The 22,517-nt window shown below is 41.5% G+C and overlaps 1 protein-coding gene across 7 annotated transcripts in view; it reads right to left on the bottom strand.

Annotated features, from left to right (window-relative positions):
• Positions 1-365: 365 nt before the first annotated feature.
• The window catches only part of myo15aa (myosin XVAa), a 47,736-nt gene continuing 25,584 nt past the window's right edge, over positions 366-22,517 (bottom strand). For 3 of the 7 annotated variants that reach the window (XM_017306252.1, XM_017306246.1, XM_017306247.1), the window contains exons 30-66: positions 21,754-21,944; positions 21,255-21,327; positions 20,245-20,436; positions 20,027-20,145; positions 19,182-19,276; positions 17,958-18,084; positions 16,466-16,822; positions 16,178-16,242; positions 15,067-15,204; positions 14,935-14,992; positions 14,710-14,857; positions 14,343-14,436; positions 14,128-14,251; positions 13,893-14,008; positions 13,689-13,748; positions 12,887-12,962; positions 12,690-12,805; positions 12,453-12,571; positions 10,835-10,976; positions 10,483-10,594; positions 10,290-10,364; positions 9,838-10,040; positions 9,616-9,740; positions 9,449-9,512; positions 8,680-8,752; positions 8,236-8,309; positions 8,065-8,147; positions 7,849-7,979; positions 6,624-6,718; positions 4,663-4,740; positions 4,422-4,518; positions 4,155-4,315; positions 3,260-3,393; positions 2,957-3,090; positions 2,605-2,738; positions 1,219-1,359; positions 366-1,101 (exon numbers count right to left, since the gene is read on the bottom strand). In XM_017306252.1, the coding sequence (XP_017161741.1) occupies positions 1,000-1,101; positions 1,219-1,359; positions 2,605-2,738; positions 2,957-3,090; positions 3,260-3,393; positions 4,155-4,315; positions 4,422-4,518; positions 4,663-4,740; positions 6,624-6,718; positions 7,849-7,979; positions 8,065-8,147; positions 8,236-8,309; positions 8,680-8,752; positions 9,449-9,512; positions 9,616-9,740; positions 9,838-10,040; positions 10,290-10,364; positions 10,483-10,594; positions 10,835-10,976; positions 12,453-12,571; positions 12,690-12,805; positions 12,887-12,962; positions 13,689-13,748; positions 13,893-14,008; positions 14,128-14,251; positions 14,343-14,436; positions 14,710-14,857; positions 14,935-14,992; positions 15,067-15,204; positions 16,178-16,242; positions 16,466-16,822; positions 17,958-18,084; positions 19,182-19,276; positions 20,027-20,145; positions 20,245-20,436; positions 21,255-21,327; positions 21,754-21,944 (4,426 nt within the window). In that variant the 3' untranslated portion in view covers positions 366-999. The remainder of the gene's footprint in view (positions 1,102-1,218; positions 1,360-2,604; positions 2,739-2,956; positions 3,091-3,259; positions 3,394-4,154; positions 4,316-4,421; positions 4,519-4,662; positions 4,741-6,623; positions 6,719-7,848; positions 7,980-8,064; positions 8,148-8,235; positions 8,310-8,679; positions 8,753-9,448; positions 9,513-9,615; positions 9,741-9,837; positions 10,041-10,289; positions 10,365-10,482; positions 10,595-10,834; positions 10,977-12,452; positions 12,572-12,689; positions 12,806-12,886; positions 12,963-13,688; positions 13,749-13,892; positions 14,009-14,127; positions 14,252-14,342; positions 14,437-14,709; positions 14,858-14,934; positions 14,993-15,066; positions 15,205-16,177; positions 16,243-16,465; positions 16,823-17,957; positions 18,085-19,181; positions 19,277-20,026; positions 20,146-20,244; positions 20,437-21,254; positions 21,328-21,753; positions 21,945-22,517) is intronic. The other 4 variants (XM_017306249.1, XM_017306250.1, XM_017306248.1 and 1 more) reach the window with 4 other exon arrangements.

Genomic DNA, 22,517 nt, shown 5'->3' with positions numbered 1-22,517 from the left:
AACGTTTTATTTTCCCTACCACACTGTATTCTTCACAGTTCTCTCTGTTCAATTTGTATTGTGTTTCTTTGTTCAGACATAATATCAATGTGCCTTTAAATGTCTAATAACGTTTGTGTTAAAAAAAAAAAAACTGAAGAATTCCAGTAAGTAAAGGATTTAAATCCTCTTTTTAGCTATAAATGTAAAAGCCTGCGGTTATAATTAAACATTTATTAAAAAACAAAAATGTTGGAAATCATTTTCCTTTCACTTAATTTTAAAGTAACTTATGATTGCCTGCATAAAACATGTTGAGGTTTAAGTTCAAGGGGTAAGGAGACTTTTTAAAGGCAGCATAAACATATAATTCGAACACACAGAGATTATACTACAAACTTTAATGTCCAGCATTAGTCAAATACATTAATTGTAGACATTTTTTTATAAAATATGCATTTTAAATAAAAATTTATTCAGTGCAAACTGCTCATTAATGTGGCTTCAAACTTTATTTACCAAAATCTGGCCCTATTTAGTGCTATCTGATGAGTTATTTACCTTTGTTTACATGGCAAAGATGAGAAAAAGAATTGAGTTGGTTGCATTCTCCAGCTTCTATCTGCACATAAACAAGGAGAACACCTCATCTCTGATTTATGAGGCTGAATCTGAACGCACATTCAAGCCTAATGAAAGACAATGCATCATGTGAAACCAGGATCGTTTGCTAATGCGTCAAGCAAGGCAAGGTGAAACATGTAGGTTATTCAATTTGCATATCTGTTTTAGTAGAACGGTAAACTGCCAGGAAAACACTTTGCACGCCTACAGGAGGAACTTCTTCCTTTTGCTGAGTGCAAACTCACATCTAATTTCAATAAGTGTGCATTTCATCTTAGCTAAAATAAAGTGAGAGTATAAAAATATCAAAATATTCAAACATTTTAGAGGTAGATACAGGTGCCCTCATGGGGCACTAAAGTAGCATTTTCGTGTCCATCCGTGGTGATTTCTGTGCTACAGCAGGGTGATTTCACTCGGTGGCAAGGTGAGTCTCTTCTCTCTGAATGACAGCATGTTCTCCATGTGCATGGCAATGACTCGGCACACCTCCAGGCCCTGGGGAACACGCAAACACAGATTGATACGGACCTTATCAACCCGTTAAAGCGAAAGCAGATTTGTAATGTTTGCGTACTGGTCACCGCTGCGTCTTTCATGAGGACAGTTACACACCTGCTCCAGCTGCAGCTGCGTGATTCGCTGGTTGAGCAGGTCTCCGATCATGATCTCCACATACGGGTAACTGGAGCCTGAAGTTGGTCTCTGGGTGCGGGTCGACTGTACCTCCTTCAGCGGGAAACGTACCATGGCGTCCTAATCGCACACACAAACATGCTCACAAGTGAGCATAACAAGCAAATACAAATATTTCTCAACTAGTTTTTGTTTCTTTTTGCAGGTGGTTTAGTGTCTCCAGATGGTGCACATGAAGCTCAGCAAGTGCCAGGAGTTGAAATGGAAACAGTGTTTAGGGAAACAGCGTTCCCTCTGTCACATTCCTCGGATGTTTTGGTTCGGTTTTTGTTTGTGTTCATTTCTTTGTGGGTTATTTGTGTTCTACCGGTCTTGCCATATTTCATTCCATTCTCCTTGTTTATTGTTGTCGTTAAGGTGATGCCATATTAGTTTATTCCTTAATCTTTGTTTCCAAAGCTTTTCTTTGTTTTCCATGTATTTTTCTTAGATTATAGTCAGGCTGTTTCTCATGTTCCTTAATTGAATCAGTTCAGCTTATTCTGTGTTGATTAGTCGCCGTCCCTCAGTCTGCCTGCTTTGCCTTCCCTCACAGCTGCACCCCGTTATTAATTGACCTTGTATGTCTTGTTCAGTAATCATGTTGCTTGTCAGTTTCTTCTGTTTTCATGCACATCTGTCTATACTCCATATCCACTTTTGTTCATGGTCTGATTAAAGGTTTACATAGAATCATCAGCATGAAAGTCATGTTCATTTTGAGCCTTCAATTTTAGGATTGAAAGCTAAAAAAAAGACATTTCTGGGTAGACTGATTGTAAAATGAACTGTTTTAATAATTTACAAGAACTGGGTTTTAAATTTAGCAAGAAGCAAAAAAAAAAACAAAAAAACATGCATTTTGTAGTTATAAAAAAGTTCTGCTACAATTACGGCTGATATTTCTAAATATAAAAACACAATCATAATAATCATAATAATACACAAGAGCCCTTACGCTTAGCGGCAAAAATTTGTCTCATTGACTTGTCAGATATTAATTAACAAATCAGGTCTTATTGTATTTTAAAACTAGGAATAGATTTCCCTGACCTACTTTATTTAAACATCTGGCACCATCTGGCCTCCATACAAAATAAACACAAGCAAACAAGTACAAAACTTCACTAGAAGAGGGGGCTATTTGACTCGCTTTAACGTAACTTGGTAAAAAAAATACAAAAAAACCTATTAACTCCATAAAAGCTCTAGTAAATAAGAAGTCATCACATCGCCACACTCACCCAATTTTACAATGTAAAGAATGAATCGACTGATTTTGTGGATGTCTGACTGACATTGTAGATGTGCTAGCCTATTACTCACGTGGGTGTCCTTGTTAAGAAAGTGCAGTCCGTTCAGGTTCACAGCCAGGATGCAGGGCGCCTGGATAGACGAGGAGCTCAAACTCTGTATGTAGAAGAAAGAGGAGCCAAACATGGGGAAGGCACTGACCAGACCTGAAGAGAAGCACACAAACAGACAACCAGCCACATACAAAAAAAAAATTTAATTATCTATTTAAAAAAAAAAATCAATCTGTTGCACATTTCAACTACTGAATTAGTTTCTGATCTAAGAAGAAACCGTCAACAATATAAGAACCAATCTACGTACAGCTGTCTCTTAGGCATTCATCTTAATGTTAAAGGCGTTGGACACACTGACAAAGTCTTACCGAGGAACTGTGCGCGGGCCTGGTGCGGGTTTAAAGGCTGGACGTACTGCATGTGCTGCGTTACCATGTTCAGCCATTGTTGGGAGCCCTGTTTGCTGTAGAACTGTGAGGGGACACATTCCTGCACCTCGCGGCTAGATACACACAAAAACACGCAGTGGGTTTTATTAGATTACATGTTCTACTGTGTCTGGATATGTGATGACAACGTAGGGACAACAGGATGCTGTGCTTATTTTTATTCTTTAGTTTAACTAGAAGAAAATGATTCATGCTTGAAAACAAAACCAGGAGAATATTTACAGCGTGGGCAGGTAGATGGCGTCCTTGGCACGATGCTGCAGGGCGCCCAGCCTGGCAATTTGCTGCATATGCTGGTCACTGGGCTTACCTTGAGGAACTACACCCAGCAAAGCCTTCAGGTAGTCTGGTAAGACCTGGAGAAATGACAGAACTTGGTGGAAGGCAGTCTCGAAATATTATCTACTGTCAATATTAATAACTGGTGTTTGTTGTTTCTCAGGTAAGGAGCTTTATCTCCCACGCATCAGTAACTGCTGCGTGCATGCACAGTTTCCAATAAAATACAGATGCACCCTTCTGGGAGCACTTGTAGTAGAATCTGCTTTGTTCTGACTCCACCCTGATTCAGTGGTTACCTTGTATGAGCCTGCTGAAGGCAGGGAGAAAGGCCAACTCTGCTTTTATACGTACGGCAGAGCGGAGCAAGCGAATGAAGCTGTTGCTAGATAGTTTCTAACTTTTCTTTCAATTCAGCAGACATTTATCTCTGGCATTTCATTCATTTGTACTTGTTTAAACAGAAACCGGGCGAGACAAATAGATAGAATGGGGCCTTGTCTGAGCCAGAATGCGAAGATTTACCGGTTTGTCTACATTCCCGCCTCCCCAACTAATGGTCATGAGACATAAATCCCGACCAAAAAAAGACCCTGAAAACAAGAAGCAGAAACAAGTTTCCTCCATTGTCCTTCCCCTTAAGGAAGACTGCTGCTCCTCCAGTCATTCAAACCGGTTTGGGTATCTATTCATCCCTTCTAAAACACCTCGAGATCCCGCAGAGTGAGCTGGAGAGGATTCCTCAGGAGGCATAACTTCTCTGGGTAACTTGTGACTTTGTGGCCAGATGGCTGGAGGGATGTTCAGCCGTTGCTCAGCTCAAACGACAGCGCTGTACCTGGTTGTAGTGCATGGTGACGTAAAGCTCATTGTCAAGTTTGAGGGCCAGACTCCATACGACCCGTCTAAACCACAGGCTGTAGTTGGCGTCCACCGGCTCGGCCTCTGTGGCGATGTCCAGGATGTACTCACGCTTGTTCAGGGGACGCACATTCTGACCTGCGTGAGAGGGAGCAGCACCGTTATCAGATCTTATGTAGCTACGTGATGCAAAAAAAGTGTTGGGATTTTCAAGTTCCCCTACAGCAAAACCTCCAGACTTTACCTCTGTGTGTTACCAGAAAGACTGCATATTCATCCAGAGCCTCCAGTCTTTGTAGCCCCATTTCTGAGCAGAGCTCCTCAATCGCATCCAATGCGACCTGACATAAATACGTTAGTTAACGTCCATCCTTCCTCACAGATTTAACACGCATGTTGTTTTTTCCTACTTTTACACCGTCCACAACTATTTTTCACTTTGTCCTAGTAGTCACTGGTCCTGTGTGAATCTGAGTTACACTTACAGAGCATGTTTTGATTTTCAAGTGCCTCTCAATCCCACCCGGAAGCAGGAAAAGTTGTCTCTTTGAGCTGCGCCCAGCCTACACACACAACCAAAAGAAAGAAAAAAAAAATCTGAAAATCCATCCACATAACCAAACAACTCTACTGTCATGAGTGAGCCCCTCTCTAGCCCTCTGTCATTTATTCAAACAAAGCACTTAAAACTACAAATATCAACTTTTCCATACAGGATTAGAACAAATCTGTCAAAACAAGCCTTCCCAAACGGAGTTCACTTTTTTCTGATTGTGCTGTGTATCCCTGCAGACACTGTGCAAATCGTTTGACTGCGAGTTTCTGTTGCTCAATGCTCAGCAGATTCAGACAGGCCCTTCTTCAGGACGGGGTATCGGTTTCACTGATACCGTTTGATTTGGAAGAGAATGAGCTGTGACAAATCTCCATGGCCTAAAGCGATGCTTTTGTTTCCAACAAGCTGGAAAGCTTTGAGTAAATCACCAAAGCAGCCATCTTTAAAGCTTTACAAACAATAAAATAATCACACATTGTTTTCAAAACAGAAAAATTGCTCTTTTTTTAATGACATCATGGAGCAGGTTTGTTCATTGATTTATGACTTTGTTTCTTTGAGTGTATGTAAGCTTTAAATGTCAAATAACTATCAAGATCAACATTCAAGGCAAATAGAAATATGAAAACCGAATACATCAGTATATTTTGTTGGGTTTTTATGTGACAAAGTAGCAAATTGTGAAGGGGAATAAACTATATCGTCACAAAAACAAAGGTGTGCATTTGTATTGAACACTTTTACGCCAATAAAATTGCAGTGCAACCCTCCTGCCTTCAGAATTAATGTAACTCGTAAATAGATTCAGCTTTTCTTCAGTTTATTCTCAGTACAAATCCAGTTGCTCTGTGAAGGTTTGTTAGAAAACGTCATCATGAAGACCAGAGAGCCCAAGATGCAGGCCAGTCTCAAAGCTTAACGTAGTTGTCTAAACATCCACAGGTGTTTGTACTTTTTTTGGTTCTCACTTGTGTTTGCATTTGGATTGCTTTTGGGTTGTTCCGTTTTCCCTGATCTGCTTCTTCTTCAGCTGCGCTGCATTCCTCTGATTAGTCACACCTGATTCCCAAGCCACTCATGAACTCTTCCAGTAGTTTAAAGTCTCTTTGTTTCCTTGCCTCCCTGCCAGATTCTGTGTTTATTGTAGTCTGTTTGCCATTGCCGTTCTCTTCAATGCTTGCTCTGTTCCTGCCGTCTGCCAGCTCTGCGTTTTGCTTTACAGTGTTGAGTTCGTTTCCTTTGTTTTCGCAAGTCATTTTATTTGTAAAATCCCACCAACTCTGTCTGCCACTGGCCCCTCACTGGCTCTTAATGCAACATGAAACATAACCGTCCCAAACATTACATGTCTCATGCAGCTTTATTCAATCCATCTTCTGGAAGTTGAAACAATATAGATCAAATGTACTAAGATGTATCCTTCCATCTAAACTCGTAGGCTGGGCAATGGACCACTAATGATCTCAACCCTCAAAATGGTTGGTATGTTTATCAAAAGACACAATCTTCAGATTATCTTGAACTCCTATAGTAAAACACGGTGGTGGAAGTATGACACTATGGGGAACCTTTTTGATCAGCAGTGGTGGGAAAGCTGGTGAGCTAAGTAAGTAAAGAAGAATCGATTATTTCCACTTTACAGATATGTGCTACTTTGTGTTGGTCAATCCAAATATAGAAATGTAACTACTGCATCATTATAGAACAACACTTTATAGCAAAAAATATATATTTTGGAGGAAACAGAACTTCAAATTCGAGTTATTTATTTACATTTTAATTTATGCAGACGTATTCGTTCCTATGTGGCAGTTCATTTCCTCAGTCTAACAATACAGCAACATATATAGATCCAAGGACAACTGACAAGGAAATAAAAAAACAACTAACCAGTATTGCCTTGATCTCCATACTGTTAGGATACTGAATACGTCCTCCATATTGGAACGTCCTCTTCAGATTCTCCTGACAAGCCTTGGCGATACCTGTCAAATTAAACCAGCAGGTAGTAAACACTTTAATACAGAACATGACTAACCCTCAGTCTGCTGGCGAAGAACTGATCACAGTGACAGCACTGGGAATGGTTCACAACTCATAAAAACCCGCGCCAGGTTTCCTGGACCTCTGATACCTTCAAAGACTGCTGGATCATAGCCAAGCTGGAAAACTCTGTCGCAGTGGGACGTCAGGTATGACCCTACTGAGCTCATTAAGCAAGTCAAAAAAAAAAAAAAGTTTTCTCCTCTGCTTTTCCAGGACTGTGTCCAGAATTCCTCCACCACAGGAAACGTGTTTGTATGGCTTCTGCTCTGTGCAACTATCTGTGTTCTTGTTTCTAAACGGGAGGTTTCTGCAGCCCCGTCGTCAGTTTCTGTCTCACTATGAGACATAACAAGGACTTCCATCAGCTTGTTTTTGCATCGTCAGGTGACTGGTGTTTCTTTACAGAGCATGCCATTCTGTGCAATAATTTCAAAACGGTGCAGCGCTCTGTGTGCATTTTCTGGAGAATAGACAGAAAGAAACATCCGAATCCTTTAATCACCCTGGGCTGATCACATGTATCACTAGCTATATGATCCCCTTATTTCCTTTTCCTCATCCCTGTTCAGCCCTTAATATGATTTGTCAATGTGATAAAAATCATTTCGCATCGGCTCCCCAGCTTGAAAAAAAATTATAACTTTTCTTGGTCTCTCTGCAATCAAGGGTGTGTGTGCGTCTCCCCGCTTGAAGCCAATGCATTCCAATCTCTATGTGCAAGGCACCTCGCCTTTTAATACTGAGGTTGTGAATTCTGGGTTTTAGCTGTTTGGCTAGATCCCTATGGCTGCACCTGGAGCAGAGGCAGAACTGGACGTGTTTTTGTGTTTGCAAAAAGCGTTTCAATAAAGTTCTTGGAGAGAGCTGTCAGTGAGGTTGGCATGTAAAAAACAAACATTCTCCAGATGTCTGAATGGCCAATCATGGAGGTTCACCCCAATCACATGTAAAAGTACCTCCTTTTACATGTGCTCCTCATATGGAGCTGATATACCACCGTCCATGTTATGGTACATTTTTAGCATCTTTTAGTCTGATGTGACGGAACGTGAATTAATCGGTTGCGTACCTTGGTATGGCATCCCGGGGCTGTCACAGGCATCCTGCAGGAACCTCAGCAGAAACGGCTTCATGACGTCGGAGCAGCGATGAAAAGCTGTTAGGATGTACAGCAGCCTCCATCCTCTCTGGCAGCTATCCCTGCAAGAAACACACACACACACATACTTATAGGTACTCAATCACCCCATCACTGAGGGTGACCTGTGAGGACTGGAGGTCTTACTGTTTGGAACTGGTGTTGGTAGTGACCTGCTTCATCAATAGGCAGTAGGCTTCGTCCTTTATCAGACTGTGGTCGCTACTTAACTGCAGTGATTAATGGATATATAAATGATGCTCAAAAAAACGCTCCTAAATGCAGTTTATTGAGAATTTATTACACCAACAATTATACCTTTAGCATAGCAGCCACCAGGTCCTGCTCAGTCTGGCCTTTCATTGGAAAGTCCCCCATAAATTTCATAATAGCTGTGAAAAAATAAATAACATTTAACTTATAAAGCACTTGTGAGAAAAAAAAATCTAAACTGCTTCACAAATAAGCATCAGGACTGATTTGCATGTGGAAGCTGGGATGATTTTATCAGAAGCCTGGCAGCAGCGCTGCGAATGCTTTTGCGAAGACATGTAACATAATCGCAGCAACACAAACAAGATGAAACAAAAACATGAATAATTATTTCAAATAATACACAGTGGATGTAATCCTGGCAATAGTCTTGAAATTATAAAAACAATTAGAGACGCTAAACATGTGTACCTTAACTTTAATCATAATTAAAGGTTTATTCCAAAGTTCCCAACAGATTCCTATCATCCCATTCAGTTCTGTTCTTACCTATAGAGATATCAGCAGCCACTCTGTTCATCCCGCTGTCAGAGAAGTCAATCAGAGACTCGTGGACTGGAGACTAAAAGGAAAACATGGAGAAATGTGCCGATGATCAACTACTATTAGCAATACAAGCTAATAATAACCAATATATTTTTGTGTATTTTGAACTTTCAAACACTGTGGCAACATCTTCACTGAGACAACCTGTAGAGTTCTGTGTTTGTGACTAATTTCATAACATACATAATGTAAGAAGTGCAAATAAACCGAGTTTCGTAAAAAGGGAGGCCATGTTGAATTTTGAGATTGGGGCAGCTGGGTAAAACGTGGACTTTATTTTACCTTCTGAGTAAAAACGGAGCGCATAATAAACCTCATCCTTCAACTAGTCATGCAGGACTTATTGCCGTAGTTTTCGGACTATAAGCCGCTACTTTTTTTCCTACGCTTTGAACCATGCGGCTTGTAACCCGGTGCGGCTTTTCTGTGGATTTTTCTTATACCACCAGGGGTCGCTTTAGCAGGAAGTGAGTCATTGGAAGTCAAAATTGGAAATCAAAGAAGAAAGTGCTCATTTTCATTCAGAACAAGCACATGCTAGCAGCAGGCACAACGGGAAATTTCTTCAAACTCATATGATGCAGCTTTTAAGTTGAGGGCTAACAATCTGGTAATGAGCTTTTTTTTCTTTTTACTCATCTTTATGGTATAACGCAACAAACTGCGCAAGTTTAAACATAAGTGTGAGTTTGAGCAGGGTCAGTAGAATCACCTTGGAGAATTTGACCATATCAGCAGGATCTCTGGCCTCCTTCCCTTTTTTGGCTTTCTGATCACTGTGAGGGATAAACAACAGAACAGTCAGTCATATTTATTTATCAGATGTAAAATCGGGGCTGGATTCTTGGCTGAACATGTGTTGGTGTGCATCTGTCTGACCTCCTGTTCCTCTGGGCTTCTCTGAAGTACTTCTTGGCAAACTCAGTCATTAAATACTGATTGCTGTGCAGAGGCAGATCGTCCATTTCCACACTCCAGCTGTCCCCATACATCTCGTTCACAACCTGACGCACACAAAAATAACTCCGAAGTTTAACCCAAAGGTGTATTTGTGCACTGCAGTTTGGGATTATAATCTGAGGACAGAATCCCGGTCTGCACCTCTGTGGAGAGCTCGAGCTCATGGGCAGCTACAGCCGAGCCCATCGCCACAGCAACGGCAGCTGATGCGGCGACCCGTCCGTGCCTGTCGCGGGGCTCCGCACGCTCCGCTGGCAGGAACAGGAAGTCAGGAGCAGCCACAGGGTGGACGTAATCGCTGGGAAACACTCCGGACCTTCCAAAAACAGCCCCGAAACGCCAACCTGTTTCATTCGGAAACATGAAGTTTATATTTAAAGTCCCCCAAAACAAAAAAGGGTCACGTCAAACGAGCAAAAGGAGCAGAAATGAACTGGAAATTTTTTTTTTTTTTTTACTTTGAGAAAAAAATATTATAAATTTTATTTTAAAAAATTTTGAAATAGAAAACTAGAAGAGCAAAACAGGTCATATGATAGCCGGAAATACAGTATATTCATCACACAGAAAAGATAAATCCATGCCACACCCACCAAACTCTGGTGTGTCCCTCTTCAGTTCCTCCAGAAGCATGACAGTTTTCCTCACAATGCAGCCATATTGTCTTCCTGCACACAAATCCACACACAGACAATGAAGACGACATGTTTTGTCGCAAACAGAATTAAACAGAAATGATAACCAGACTTTTTTCATATTTGTTCTTGTCTATGCCAGGTTTCTCACCAGATTCCAGCCCATCCATGTGCTGCAGCCGGATGATGTCTCCTTTATGGAAGCTGAGGTGATTCCTGTTCTCAGTGATGTAATTCCTCACCGCCACCATGTACTCCGAGTCCTGAGAAATTGCACACGGTTAGATTTACTAATTAGGTTACGTCAGAGAGGTGAGGGGTTGAGTAAAAATGTATTTTATATTTGAAAATCCTTCCACTTTACAATCATGCACTACCAATGAAAACACTGAACCACCGTCCATCGGAAATAATATTGCTAAAGGTTCAAAGAGAGAAAGAATGCAAACTTAAAAGACAGACGTGCAGAACAGCGAGTGAGCGGTGGAAAATGTCTCGCTGACCTTCTTGAGCTCCGTGAGGAAGTAGTCGATCATATGTTTGACCTGCGGCGCTTTGGCAGAGAACAGAATCAGTTTCTCATTGGTCAAGTTGAACTCCAGCATGTTCTTTGACGGGATGGATACAAACAGGATGTCCGAGTAGCTGCATGGGGGGGTCAAAGGGCAGGAACTCAGGTCAATGTCGAAGCAGGTCAAGATTCTTCTTAAGTGGTCTAATTTTTCTATTTCATTGCTTAGAACTGCTTCTAACATATCTGTAGTACGCCGTAGGTCTACTCTGATGCGATAAACATAATCTAGTCAAGACCAGGTACTGAAATTATTTCAACTGTTTATTACTGAAGAAGCCAGAATGGCAAGTACACGCATTCATAGATCTTCAGTGTGGAAGTGCTGCTAATAAATGCATTGATTTATAATTAGAAGGCAACAGCATGTTTATAAAAACAGCAGTGTTGGTAGTTTCTGGGTCTAGAGCCTACAGGCACACAATGTCAAGAGGAAAAGACAACACAAGTGACATTAAAGTAACACCCGTTGCAGGTTATTAATCTGGGAATGTTTATAAGGCTACATGTCTGAAAGGCAACCTGTCTCAATTAAATTTTTTATTGTGCTTTTACCTTGTATGGCAGTGATAATTATATATATATGATGCTTTATGATTGTGTTTCACGTTAAGAGTTGCATCTCAATGAATGACCAGACTTCTGCAACAATGCTTTTTGAACAGGTAAGACCAAAATAGAGATATTTGACCACGTTTGGTGAAGACCAAATACATTCATAAGGTATAAACATGCATTAATTATCAAAACACAATGATGGCAATGCAATGATTTTATATTTTGCAGCAACAGGATTTGGGAACTGTGCAGTTATTGTGTAAGTAAAGGGTTCCAGAGTCAAACATCGGTCTGACTGCTGAAGCCAGGCCCAAAACCACACCCTGCTAACAGTGAAGTAATCTTACATTCAAAAAGAATAAAGAAATTTTGTGCTAAAAAACTCCTTGACCATATGAGAAATTGATGAAGACTTCCAAGAAAACCCTAAAATATCGCTGATGAGGGAGTTTCGACAAGGAGCTAAATCATAGCTTGTACATTTAGTCAGTGAATAATAATAGTTTTGAGTCAGATTTGTGTTTATGTACACAAATCTCTGTGCATACGGCTTATTTTTGAATAGTTTTTGCACTTGAAAAAAAAAAACAAGCAAGTTTTACTGTGCATCGATGGGAAAAAATCCTAGAATTGGAAAAATGATGTGTTTTTCTTTTTCACTAAATCCTAAAAACCTGCAGAAGAAGAACATTCCCTGCAATACTTTAACTCAGGACCCACCCAACTGTCCCTTAGGACAGAAAATCAGTTTGTTCTGACCCACATTATTTCCTCCCAGCTGTCCTCCAGAGTCACAAGGACCATAGATTATCGCAATGCACTCGTAACGTCTGTAGTTTAGAGGTAAAAACGAGGACATGACCTACAGTGTTAGCAGCATTGGTTGGATTATACTATAATTTACAGCTTAGTTGTGGCTGATGCTTTAATGCAACAGATGTTTCTTGCAAACCTTTGCAGATTTCCATCACCAATCCAGAACTTAAGTTCACCTGTAAGGCCTCAGCACCCTGAAGTAGTCTGAAGCGGTGGAGCCGCTCTTCACCAGCTTCAGCAGCTTGATGCCTTTATGTGACACGGACAAGACCTGCACTCCTGTTCCCACGCTGCCCTGAAAAGCACACACACACACACACACATGCATGAACCGCAGCCTGAATACATGCAACTGTGGTTCGACACTCGTACATCGGCCAAAAGAAGGAGGGACGCAGACTTGAGGAACTCACAGAGGCGGGGAAGAGGCGGGAGAAGTAGATCTCCCAAGAGTCTTTGGCCATGGCCACCACTTTTTTCTTCACGCTTTCGTCATGCGTTCCTGAAGCCTGATCCACTTTGTTCTCTGCTGTTAAAAAGAAGACGGACTCTTCAAAGTTTCATCCGTGTGTGTTTGATCTTTATTTTGTTTGGGGTTTTTTTTTGTTACCGAAAAGGTCTTTCATCTTCTGTCTCTCTTCCTGAGTGATGCGGACGCAGGCTTCGGAGAAGGTATCGTGTACGATCTACAAAAGAGAGACGAAAACACGCATTACCTTGCAAGATGCCGCCGTCAGCATGTTTCACTTGTCGAGACGGTGTTTGTTTTCTTCCACGTGTCAGTCTAAAAGCTTAGACCGACTTAGTTGTGACCATATCACYTTCTCTGACATGTTTGTGGTGTCCACTGCAAAGCTTGTGTCAAATTGTCAAAAATACTCTCGGGTACCAGATTAAACAATACTCTTTTGTTATTTTAGAACTGATCCTGCACAACTTCATTCCTGATCTGAATAATTACTTAAAAATCAACAAATCCGTCATTGGCAAGAGTGAATTGTTGCAGTGGCACGGAGGCAGACCGGGGCCAATCTTCAACGGTCATCGGACGAGAGAAAGGAGAACTTCCTGCACGGGTCCATCACAGAGCAACGCAGAAACACGCATGACAAAAAAAACAACAAACACACTAATTTATACCCAAGAGCAATTTGGAGTGACCATTTGGACTTTGAGGATAAATAAAGAGTCACTGGAGAGATCTCATGCAAACTCCATGCAGAAAAATACATGGATTTGGACGCAGAACCTTCTTTCTGCAAGGAAATAGGACTAACCTCCTGCTCCATCTTTGGTTATTTATTATTAATAATTTGTAATTCTTCAATATCCCACATACTCATTAAAGTATCACATGAGCCTGTTTCAATTTGAAATGAATTAATCGATGTTCACAAACGTCTCTGACCAACCTGTCTGAAAATTAGGTCCAGGATCAGAGGGTTGTTCAAGTTCTCTTTGGGGTAGAAAACCTGCATCAAAACAAAAAACAATGACAGCAAGACAAGTAAGAATCACAGAGATACAAAATGTGGTATCCAGTGTCCATTATTCCCATCTCTCAAAGCATTTACTCGCAATGCAAATAAATTGAGGAGAAAAGATCTGGAACCCACCTCCTTCCTCATGAAGAGTTTCCAGGGGACGTTAGAGTAGGTGTAATATTCATCACTGGTTCTGCCGTGGAGTTGAGTCTGAATATTCTCCTCCTCCACTGGTAATTCTCTAGAGACTGGAGAGACACACCAATGAAGTCCAAACAGACTTCCTCTTTATGTTAAACTGTGCGAGGGTAAAATGTGCAGCATATTTTTCTGTTTGTTCCAATGTCTAGTGCTTGGGAAGGCTCACCTGGAGGATGGGACGGGATCATGACGGAGCTGGCTGCTGACTCTGCAGGTTGAGGCTTGGCTACCTTGACAGCTTTGACTTTTTCCTCTTCCTTAGGTTGGGAGGGTGGAGGCTTCTTCTGCGACTGAGCATCAGGAAATGGCAAGTAGCATTTGCTTTCTTTAGCTAGTTGGTGTTAATGTAGCATTAAACTTGTACAAAGGGTTGAGATTTACCGGCTGCGGGGGATTTGCCATTTGATCTTTAAGGATCTCCATAGCTTCATCATGGGGGTCAGGTTTCTTGGCAAACTTCTTCCCGTCACTTTTTCTGCACGCACAAGAAAATAACGACGAATATATACTGGATTATCATGCAATTTCTTTATATACACTAAAAAAATCCCTCAACTAAACACTGTTTTTTAGATCTGACCAATCAGATTCAGCTGGATGAAAAATAAGTTTAAATCTGATTGAAAGAAAATCCCAGGAAACGAAAGCAAAACAATCTGTTACCCGATTCCTACTCAGCATTCTTGAAACATGCGAGGATGATTTAATTCAATAAGTCTATCTGGGCTGGCATAACCCAGTGCGCCACCTTTGCGTTGGAGACCCAGCAGAGGACGTTGCGCCTGCAGGCTGGTGCTGCTTGATAATGTCCTTGATGTCGTGGCTCGGGTCGATTCGCTCCGTGTTGCTCACACTGGACCGGACCACATCCTCGGGAGGCGGCCCACGTGTCGTACCTGGAGAATACGCCAACAAAATGAGAAAATGCCAGAGAAGCTTAACGTCTACGTTTGCGGAATATAATAAGACGTACTCGTTTTCCGCTGGACGACAGCAGGGCTGGACTTGTGCGACTCGCCGCTCTCTTTGGCCTGCAGACAAACAAGAACCAAGACGACATTTGAAAGTTGATGAAATCGGCATATTGTGGGATGTGTTTACTCACGGGGCTCGGTGTGTGCGAGCGCTGCGGCGGGTTTGCGTGGTGGTGGGGCGGTGGTGTCAGCGGCGCTGGAGCAACGGGAGGGAAGGAAGACAACATCTGCTGCTGGATCGCCATGGCCTGCATGGTCATCTGCTGCGCCTGCACCAGATCGACATTAGGAATTACAGCTTTGCTGTTCTGTAGGAAGTGAGTGTAAAGTTCACTTTGTCTTTTCTTTTCAGCTGCTTTTCAGTTGGCGGAGGCTTAATTACTTCCTCATCATCACTATGAAGGAATCATCACCTAGACAGAAACTGTCTGACAACATGAAGTAGGCTCAAATGTCTCAGAAAGCAACGCATCAGGCCCTGATCTAAAGAGATTCAAGAACGGATAAGAAAAGAAACGATTAACGTCTGACCATCTGGCAAGGATTAGAAAGCCAAAAATTATGAATTTATTATACTGCAAGGCTAGTTTGATAAAGATAATTATTAAAAATAGGCTTGTTTACACTCCTATGAAGATTTTCTAGGTAGTTTAGGCCGTTGATCAACATTTTGTCTTAACTTTTACAAATTGTGATTCTAGACGTCCTCCAGGATGAAACTCTGATTTGCTCAGAGAAACGTGTTGAGCAGATACTTTAGATGAAGATATTAATTTTGAATAACGATTTGGGTTTGTCAGTTTTGCAACCTGTCAAGCGTTTTTATCATAACAATCGGCTTATACATTTACAGAAAATGTAATGTAATTCCCCAGTATTATGGCAATTGTTGGGGCTCATCCTGGATATTAATTTACGCCTGTGAGTTATAGATTGAGTGGTAATTCTTTTCTATAAGATGCTGCAGTAAATGTTCTGCGTTATGTTGGGTATTTTGCAGATCTTTCTGCTTCATTTGATCACTTTGCTTGACATTTATCATAATTAATTTGCCTTATTTACATTCTTCTTACTAGAAAAACACACACACAAAAAAAACCCATTTCTTCTTTTCCTGTTCCATCTTTCATTGGTTCCCTGGCTGAGCCTGGTCGTATTATTTGCAAAGCAATAAAGTGTTGCAATTATTCACTTTGTGTAACTACAGCATGGGAACTAACAGCAACATTAAATGATCCCCACCAGAATGATGGCTTGCTGGTTGATGATGGCTTGTTGCTGCTGAGTCAGCACCACCTGCTCCGATCCTGAGGAAAACGAGGAAGAAATCTACGGTGAAACAGCAGCGATGCAATTGCATCAAAGTAAAACGCCGAGCGTGCGTTTATTTCACCGCAACAAGACACACTGGAGGTTTAGAACTGCCTTAGAAAGGCGGGAATTATGATTAGAGCCGCAGGTGAAGTCCACCATGCCCACTCGTTTCAGGCCACACATGCTGGAGAGCCACATGCCTCGTTCTCCTTATACCTGGCACACCTGTCACCACGGGTAAGCCCGGGACTGCGGGCATCGTCGGGAGAGCAGTCATCCCCGGCAGGCCCGGGACGCTCCCGCTGTAAGGCGACGCGTCCGTTTCCCTGGCAGCTGCTTGGGCGGCCGTGGGCACAGAGGCGGGGGCGCGAGCGGGCAAAGGAGCGGGCGCCACGCGAGTGGCAGGAGCGGGGGAGGCGGGCGGAGGGTAGGGCTGTTGGGGACGGTTGTACTGGTGGTACTCAGGCTGCTGCGGCTCTTCCTCTGGTTGTTGGTGTCGTTCCTGGTGATGGTGGTGGGAGGGGACTGGCCTGGGGGGCATCATTCCTCCGGCCATTGGGAGCACTGGGACAGCTTCAAGAGCAGCGGGTGGGGAACAAGATCAGAGTCAAGTGAATGTTTCCTACTGCAGGTTTGGAGCACTGGTGGGTGGTTACAGGTATTCAGTGCCTTAATCCTCAGTAAAATAATCAATCTACATGACAGAGATTTAAATATTTCTGTGAACAGATAAAAAACTTATAAAAGAGTGAACAACTGATGGTGCTGCTTTGGCATGTATTGGGAGTAGACGTTTTACAAACTGAATTGAATTGGTGATTTAAATCCAGTTTGTCCATCTATCCAAAGTGAAATGTTGTCTGTTCTTCTTCAGAAGTCAAGCTGGTTGGATGTGAAAGTTAGTTTTGCCACGAACCCTTATTTGGATGTTTGCTGAGCCCATAAATATGTTGCAATGTAAACCAGCCAATTGCTGCTCCAGTTGTATGTTTAGGGATCATTGCACTGCCTTAACATCCCAACTATGTACTACTGAACACTTTTGCAAGGCACAATTAATCCCCACACAGACGCCAATCACTTGTTAACCCTAGTATTACTTTAAGTTGATAATATATTCAGTTTTCTTCTGACCACCAACTATCCAACAATTATACAAGACGACTCATGAATGAGTTATAAGTCGCAAAGACAAAGAAGTAGAAACAAAATGAGAAGAGTAAAGACGGCGGCCGTAGTAGGAATAAGATTATTTTATTAATAAAAATGTGGAAACTAGGAGTGAAGCAATAGCCGTGTCATTTAAAAACACCTGTTGTTGCAGTGGATGGCTACTGATGCATTATGAATTAGGCTGGTGCTCATTGTGGCTCCTAATCGCCAGATTAGGGGTGTTGATCCGTGGACCTGAATCTTTAAGCAACAGCCCTGCAGAGTTTATCAGCCTTTACAAGAAAAACAAAATCACTATAATGTGTTAAATAAGACTAAAAGAAATCAACTCAGCGCATTTTGAACTAGTGAGGAATCTTACTAAAGTCTCAAGGATTCACACCAAGACAAACACTGTCAACATAAAAGTAGAGCTATGGACAGAAATGTAAAAAAATAAAATAAAATAATGCAGAAGAAATACAAAATAAAGAAATGGCCTGCACAGTCGGAACAGAAACTACACGGAAAGCAGAAGGAAGGTTCAGAGTTTCACCTCCAGGACGAATCCCCGGCGGATAAGGCCGGGTGGGAGTTGCTTGCCCCTCTCCACGGCCTTCCCCTGCGGCGCCGACGCCTCCTCCTCCCTTCATCCTCGTAGACAAGGCGGCCTTTTCCATGTTCTTGCCGACAGAGAGGTCATTTGGATCGGGCAGAGCAACAACAAAAAAATTATTCCCAAAAAAACAAACAAACTGGAGTTTAAACAACACAGAGAACGGGATTAAAAGCAAAGAGACCACGAGACGTAGAGTGCTGCATGACTCAGACCCTCACTGAGAGAGCGAGTGGAGCCACAGGAACCGAATACGCTCCAGGTGCTACCACACGCACTCTGTAGGAGATGCTCGACCACACACACTGTAGGCGATGCTCAAACACACACACTGTAGGCGATGCTCAAACACACACATTGTAGGCGATGCTCAAACACACACACTGTAGGCGATGCTCAAATACACACACAGACACACACTTGTTAGGACACAAAATGTACACTTCTGCAACACATCTCAACCTTTAAAGTTTTTTTTTTGTGCAAAAATAACTTTGGTTTGCAGATTCTCTATTTTTGAGATCCCCGCCATTCAAGATGCTTTGTGCTAATAAGCTAGCAAGCTGCCACATATGAAAATACGCAGGAAAAAATCTACCTCGTGTCCATTTCTTTTCTTTTTCATTATACACAATAAGCTGTGGTGAGAAGAGAGTCATTCACCTGCACGTTAAAGTTCTCTGCCTGCTGTTGCGATCATATGCGGTATGTCCTTCAGAAACCTAATCATCCTCATCGTCTACCCCATTCATGCACAAACAGAGACGCCAGATCACATGTTCCACCCGTCCATCAGCACTCGTTTCCATTCACTCGCAGGACTTTAGCTGGCTACTTGTTCAAGCCTGTAAGACTAAACTGATGCGTTCTCATTTTGTTTTGTTTTTTTTACTGATAAATCCGTAAATCTATTGAAAATACAGCTGCAGCTTCTTGCCAGTGCTTTTTCATATTTAGCCACCACTAGCAACTTCAACCTGTTTTACTGGGATTTTATGTGAAAGACCAACACGATGTAGCTCATCGTTGTGAAGTGGAAGGAAAACGATACGTGTAAAAGTTATGTTGTAAAAACTTTAGAATCTGCAGGGAACGACATCATGGCTCAAATGAAGAAAGTGAATATATTTGCGTCGCTTGCAGGACGTCAGTGTGAACACTCACCACGCCATCGTCTGACAGAACCGGGTCAAACAGGCTGTCCAGGTAGCGGTCCATTCCTCTCTGAGTCTGACCGTCGCTGAACGTGTCTGACTCTGCTGGACACAGAAAAACAGGCAGGATAATGATGGGTGAAGCCCCCTTTGAAAAGATTTTAATCAGCATCTCAACGAGAACAAATAAAGTTTTCACGGGGTTGATTTTCAACCATAACAAAGTGAAAACAAAGTTAATAGTAGAACTGCGATCACAAAATCTGCAGCTTTACTCAGATTAGCTGAGGCTAAACAATGAATACACCATGAAACGAAGACGTCTTACATCTGGTAGTTTGTATGATCACTATGATTTTTAAGGAAAACATCAAGTCCTCTAGCATGAAATCAACAAGTTGGCGACGTACCGCGACATGTATCGTACTTTGCAGAGTAGAATCCCATAGGAAATATTAATTTTGAATAGAAACTAAAGATCTGAAATCTAGTTAGTTGTACTACTTTATGCTGGGTGAGCGCTGTAAATCGCAGGTTAGGGTGGCAGTCTATCAGGACATTTCTCCAAACATCACCGGATTCTCTATCTTGAGCTGGAAACTTGGTAACTTGCTTGTGCTCAGATATTTATTTTATTTTACATTACAGTATTTGTCAACTCTGAACACAGAAATCTATGCAAGTAAAAAGGAGAAAGTGTAATAATCACCCTTTTACCTAAAAACGTATTTTGTACTAGTAAAAGACAACAAGTTTCACTGTGATGATGATTGGTTTTAGTTGTGTATAGAGCCCCTTGTCGGTCGGATCTTCTCTCTACTCGTTCTGTGAACTACTCAGTGTGTGTTTGTGCACCGTGGCTGTAGTAGCCATCAGAGTCAGGCAGGCTGTAGGCCGGTCTGCTGCCGCTGCTGCTGAGAGGAAAGGAAGATGGAAGCTCCTCGTCTGAGTCGAAGCCGCTGCCCAACAAGGTGCTGGGAAAAGAGAGGAAACAATCCATCCGCCATATCAAACACATGCTAGAGGTTTTCTTTACTGGATTTAATGCTACTGAGTGTATTCTGCAGACTGACAGGCTGGTATTAGCTCTGACTTTCGCTGGATTATCAGTGCTGATGATAAAGTAGCTCTTCTGCTTGGGAAAGTCCACAGGAAGCTCCAGGTCGGCTATCAGGTCCAGCACGTAGTCGTGGCCGGCTAACTCCACCCACTGGCTCTGCTCCTTCATCAGAACCGAACTCCCCCTCCACCAGTCGGAAACTCCTCTGCAAAACCAAAACAGTGCCAGAAGCCTGACTGTTATCTGCAGCATCCTCCACATTAATTAAAAATAAATAAATAAACCGACCTCAGCGGAGGGTAAGAAACACATCTTATGGAGTTATTTAAATTGTTTATTTATATATGCAACAATATGTTTCAAAAGGTAATTAGATAGCCATTCCCTCCCGTGTTTGTTCAATTCAGGCAAGCATCAATATGAGGAAGTATTTAGGTTGTTACCTGAACCCAAAAACAACAAGAACAACTGGTGGAGAGGATTTCAAGGTCCATTAAGGCTGGGATATTTCACAAAATAGTGGTTTCTGGACTAAGTTAAAATGTTAACATATGTTATAACTTGTTGTTGACCAGGACCTGCCCCTTTTGGTATTTGAAAATGTCAAATTTTCTGTGAATAAATTGTGAAAATCACAAAATCTGGATTTGGAATTCGAGAGAAATACACGAGTTTATTCTGTAATGTTAAAAAATATTTTATATAAATTTTAACATTGTTGAAATAATTAGCATAATCAAACACTAAACACTGAATAAAAGGCATTTTCAATTTCTATAAATTGAAAATACCAATTTCTATGCCCTGCGACAGACTGGCGACCTGTCCAGGGTGACCCCGCCAAGAAAATGAATGAATGAATGAATGAATGAATGAATGGATGAATGGATGGATGGATGGATGGATGGATGGATGGATGGATGGATGGATGGATGGATGGATGGATGGATGGATGGATGGATGGATGGATGGATGGATCACATTGTTTTTCTGAAAGACTGCCCCAAAAACACATATTAGCACCTGTGACGCAGGATATGTCCCGCTAAATCCTCCCCGCTGGTCCAGGGATGAACGGGACACAGGAAGGATCCTCCTGCAGAAAAAAAGTAGCWAAATAAAAAAAGCTGTGGCCTTATTTTATTTATTTTTCTTCTGAAAAATCCTTTCAGCTCTGTAGAGACCGGATAATGCGTTCACCTGATACGACCTGCTAATGAATAAATCAGTGGCCGGATAATGAGGCTGTAACTGATCTCGCTGAATAATAGTGATGTCTGGTGGATATGGCCTCTTTTTCTTTGAGCATGGCCTTTCAATTAATTGATAAAAAGCTGCGTACAAACCAGCAGTTAAGAGTATTTGCTTTAACAATGCATTTTAAACTTTCAAAATAGATGTAAGGAAGTACATTTCTAAAATTGCATTTGATTTACTATTCACCTTTATAGACTTTCATGCAGTTTTTCTATTTTCTCGAGAAGAAACATAAAGGTTTTCAGTTTGTAGACGAGCGTCTCACCGTCAAAGCAGTGCACCTGCAGCACCATGTTTGCCTTCTTCCTATTGGCTGTCCACTCCAGCAGAGACAGCGGATAGGTCCGCGCAGCTTCGGGGAAGGAGCCGAGGCTTTGCTGCATCTTCTGATTGGCTTGGATGAGTCTGTGCTGCAGTAGCGCCTGGCAACCAGCAGGGGCATGATCTGACACAAACCTGAGCAACGATTTACAAAATTAAGGTTTAAGGAAAAAGCCTGTTTCAGTGGCTTTCTTTTAAAATTGTAGATGATGTACTTTTATATGGAGATCCATTTCAGCCAAAACTAAATAAAGAAATAAATAGGGAAAATTAATAAATAAATTAGTAAAATAAATAAATGAGTAAAACATATAAATAAAAGAGTAATTGGCATCTTTATTCCCTTTTAATAGTTATTCATTTATACATTTATTTATTCCTGGATTCATTTAACCTGTTTCATTTATCCCTTTTTCATTTATCCATTTTTCAATTTCCCAGTTTGATTTATCCACTTTTCATTTTTCCCTCTTCATTTACCCATTTTTCATTTACCTATTTTTCATTTATTCCTTGTTTAATTGTCCCTTTTCATTTTCAAAGGGGAAATAAATGAATGTGGGAATAAATAAATGTAGAAATTATTTTACTCATTTATTTATTTATTTTACTCATTTATTTTCCCTATTTATTTCTTTATTTAGTTTTGGCTGAAATGGCTCTCCATACTACAATAACACACACACACACACACACACACACACACAC

The sequence above is a fragment of the Poecilia reticulata genome, linkage group LG8 (assembly GCF_000633615.1).
Source record: "Poecilia reticulata strain Guanapo linkage group LG8, Guppy_female_1.0+MT, whole genome shotgun sequence".
Taxonomy (NCBI): Eukaryota; Metazoa; Chordata; class Actinopteri; order Cyprinodontiformes; family Poeciliidae; genus Poecilia; species Poecilia reticulata.
Note: the sequence above shows the minus strand (reverse complement) of the source record. Positions and strands in the feature narration are given on the sequence as shown.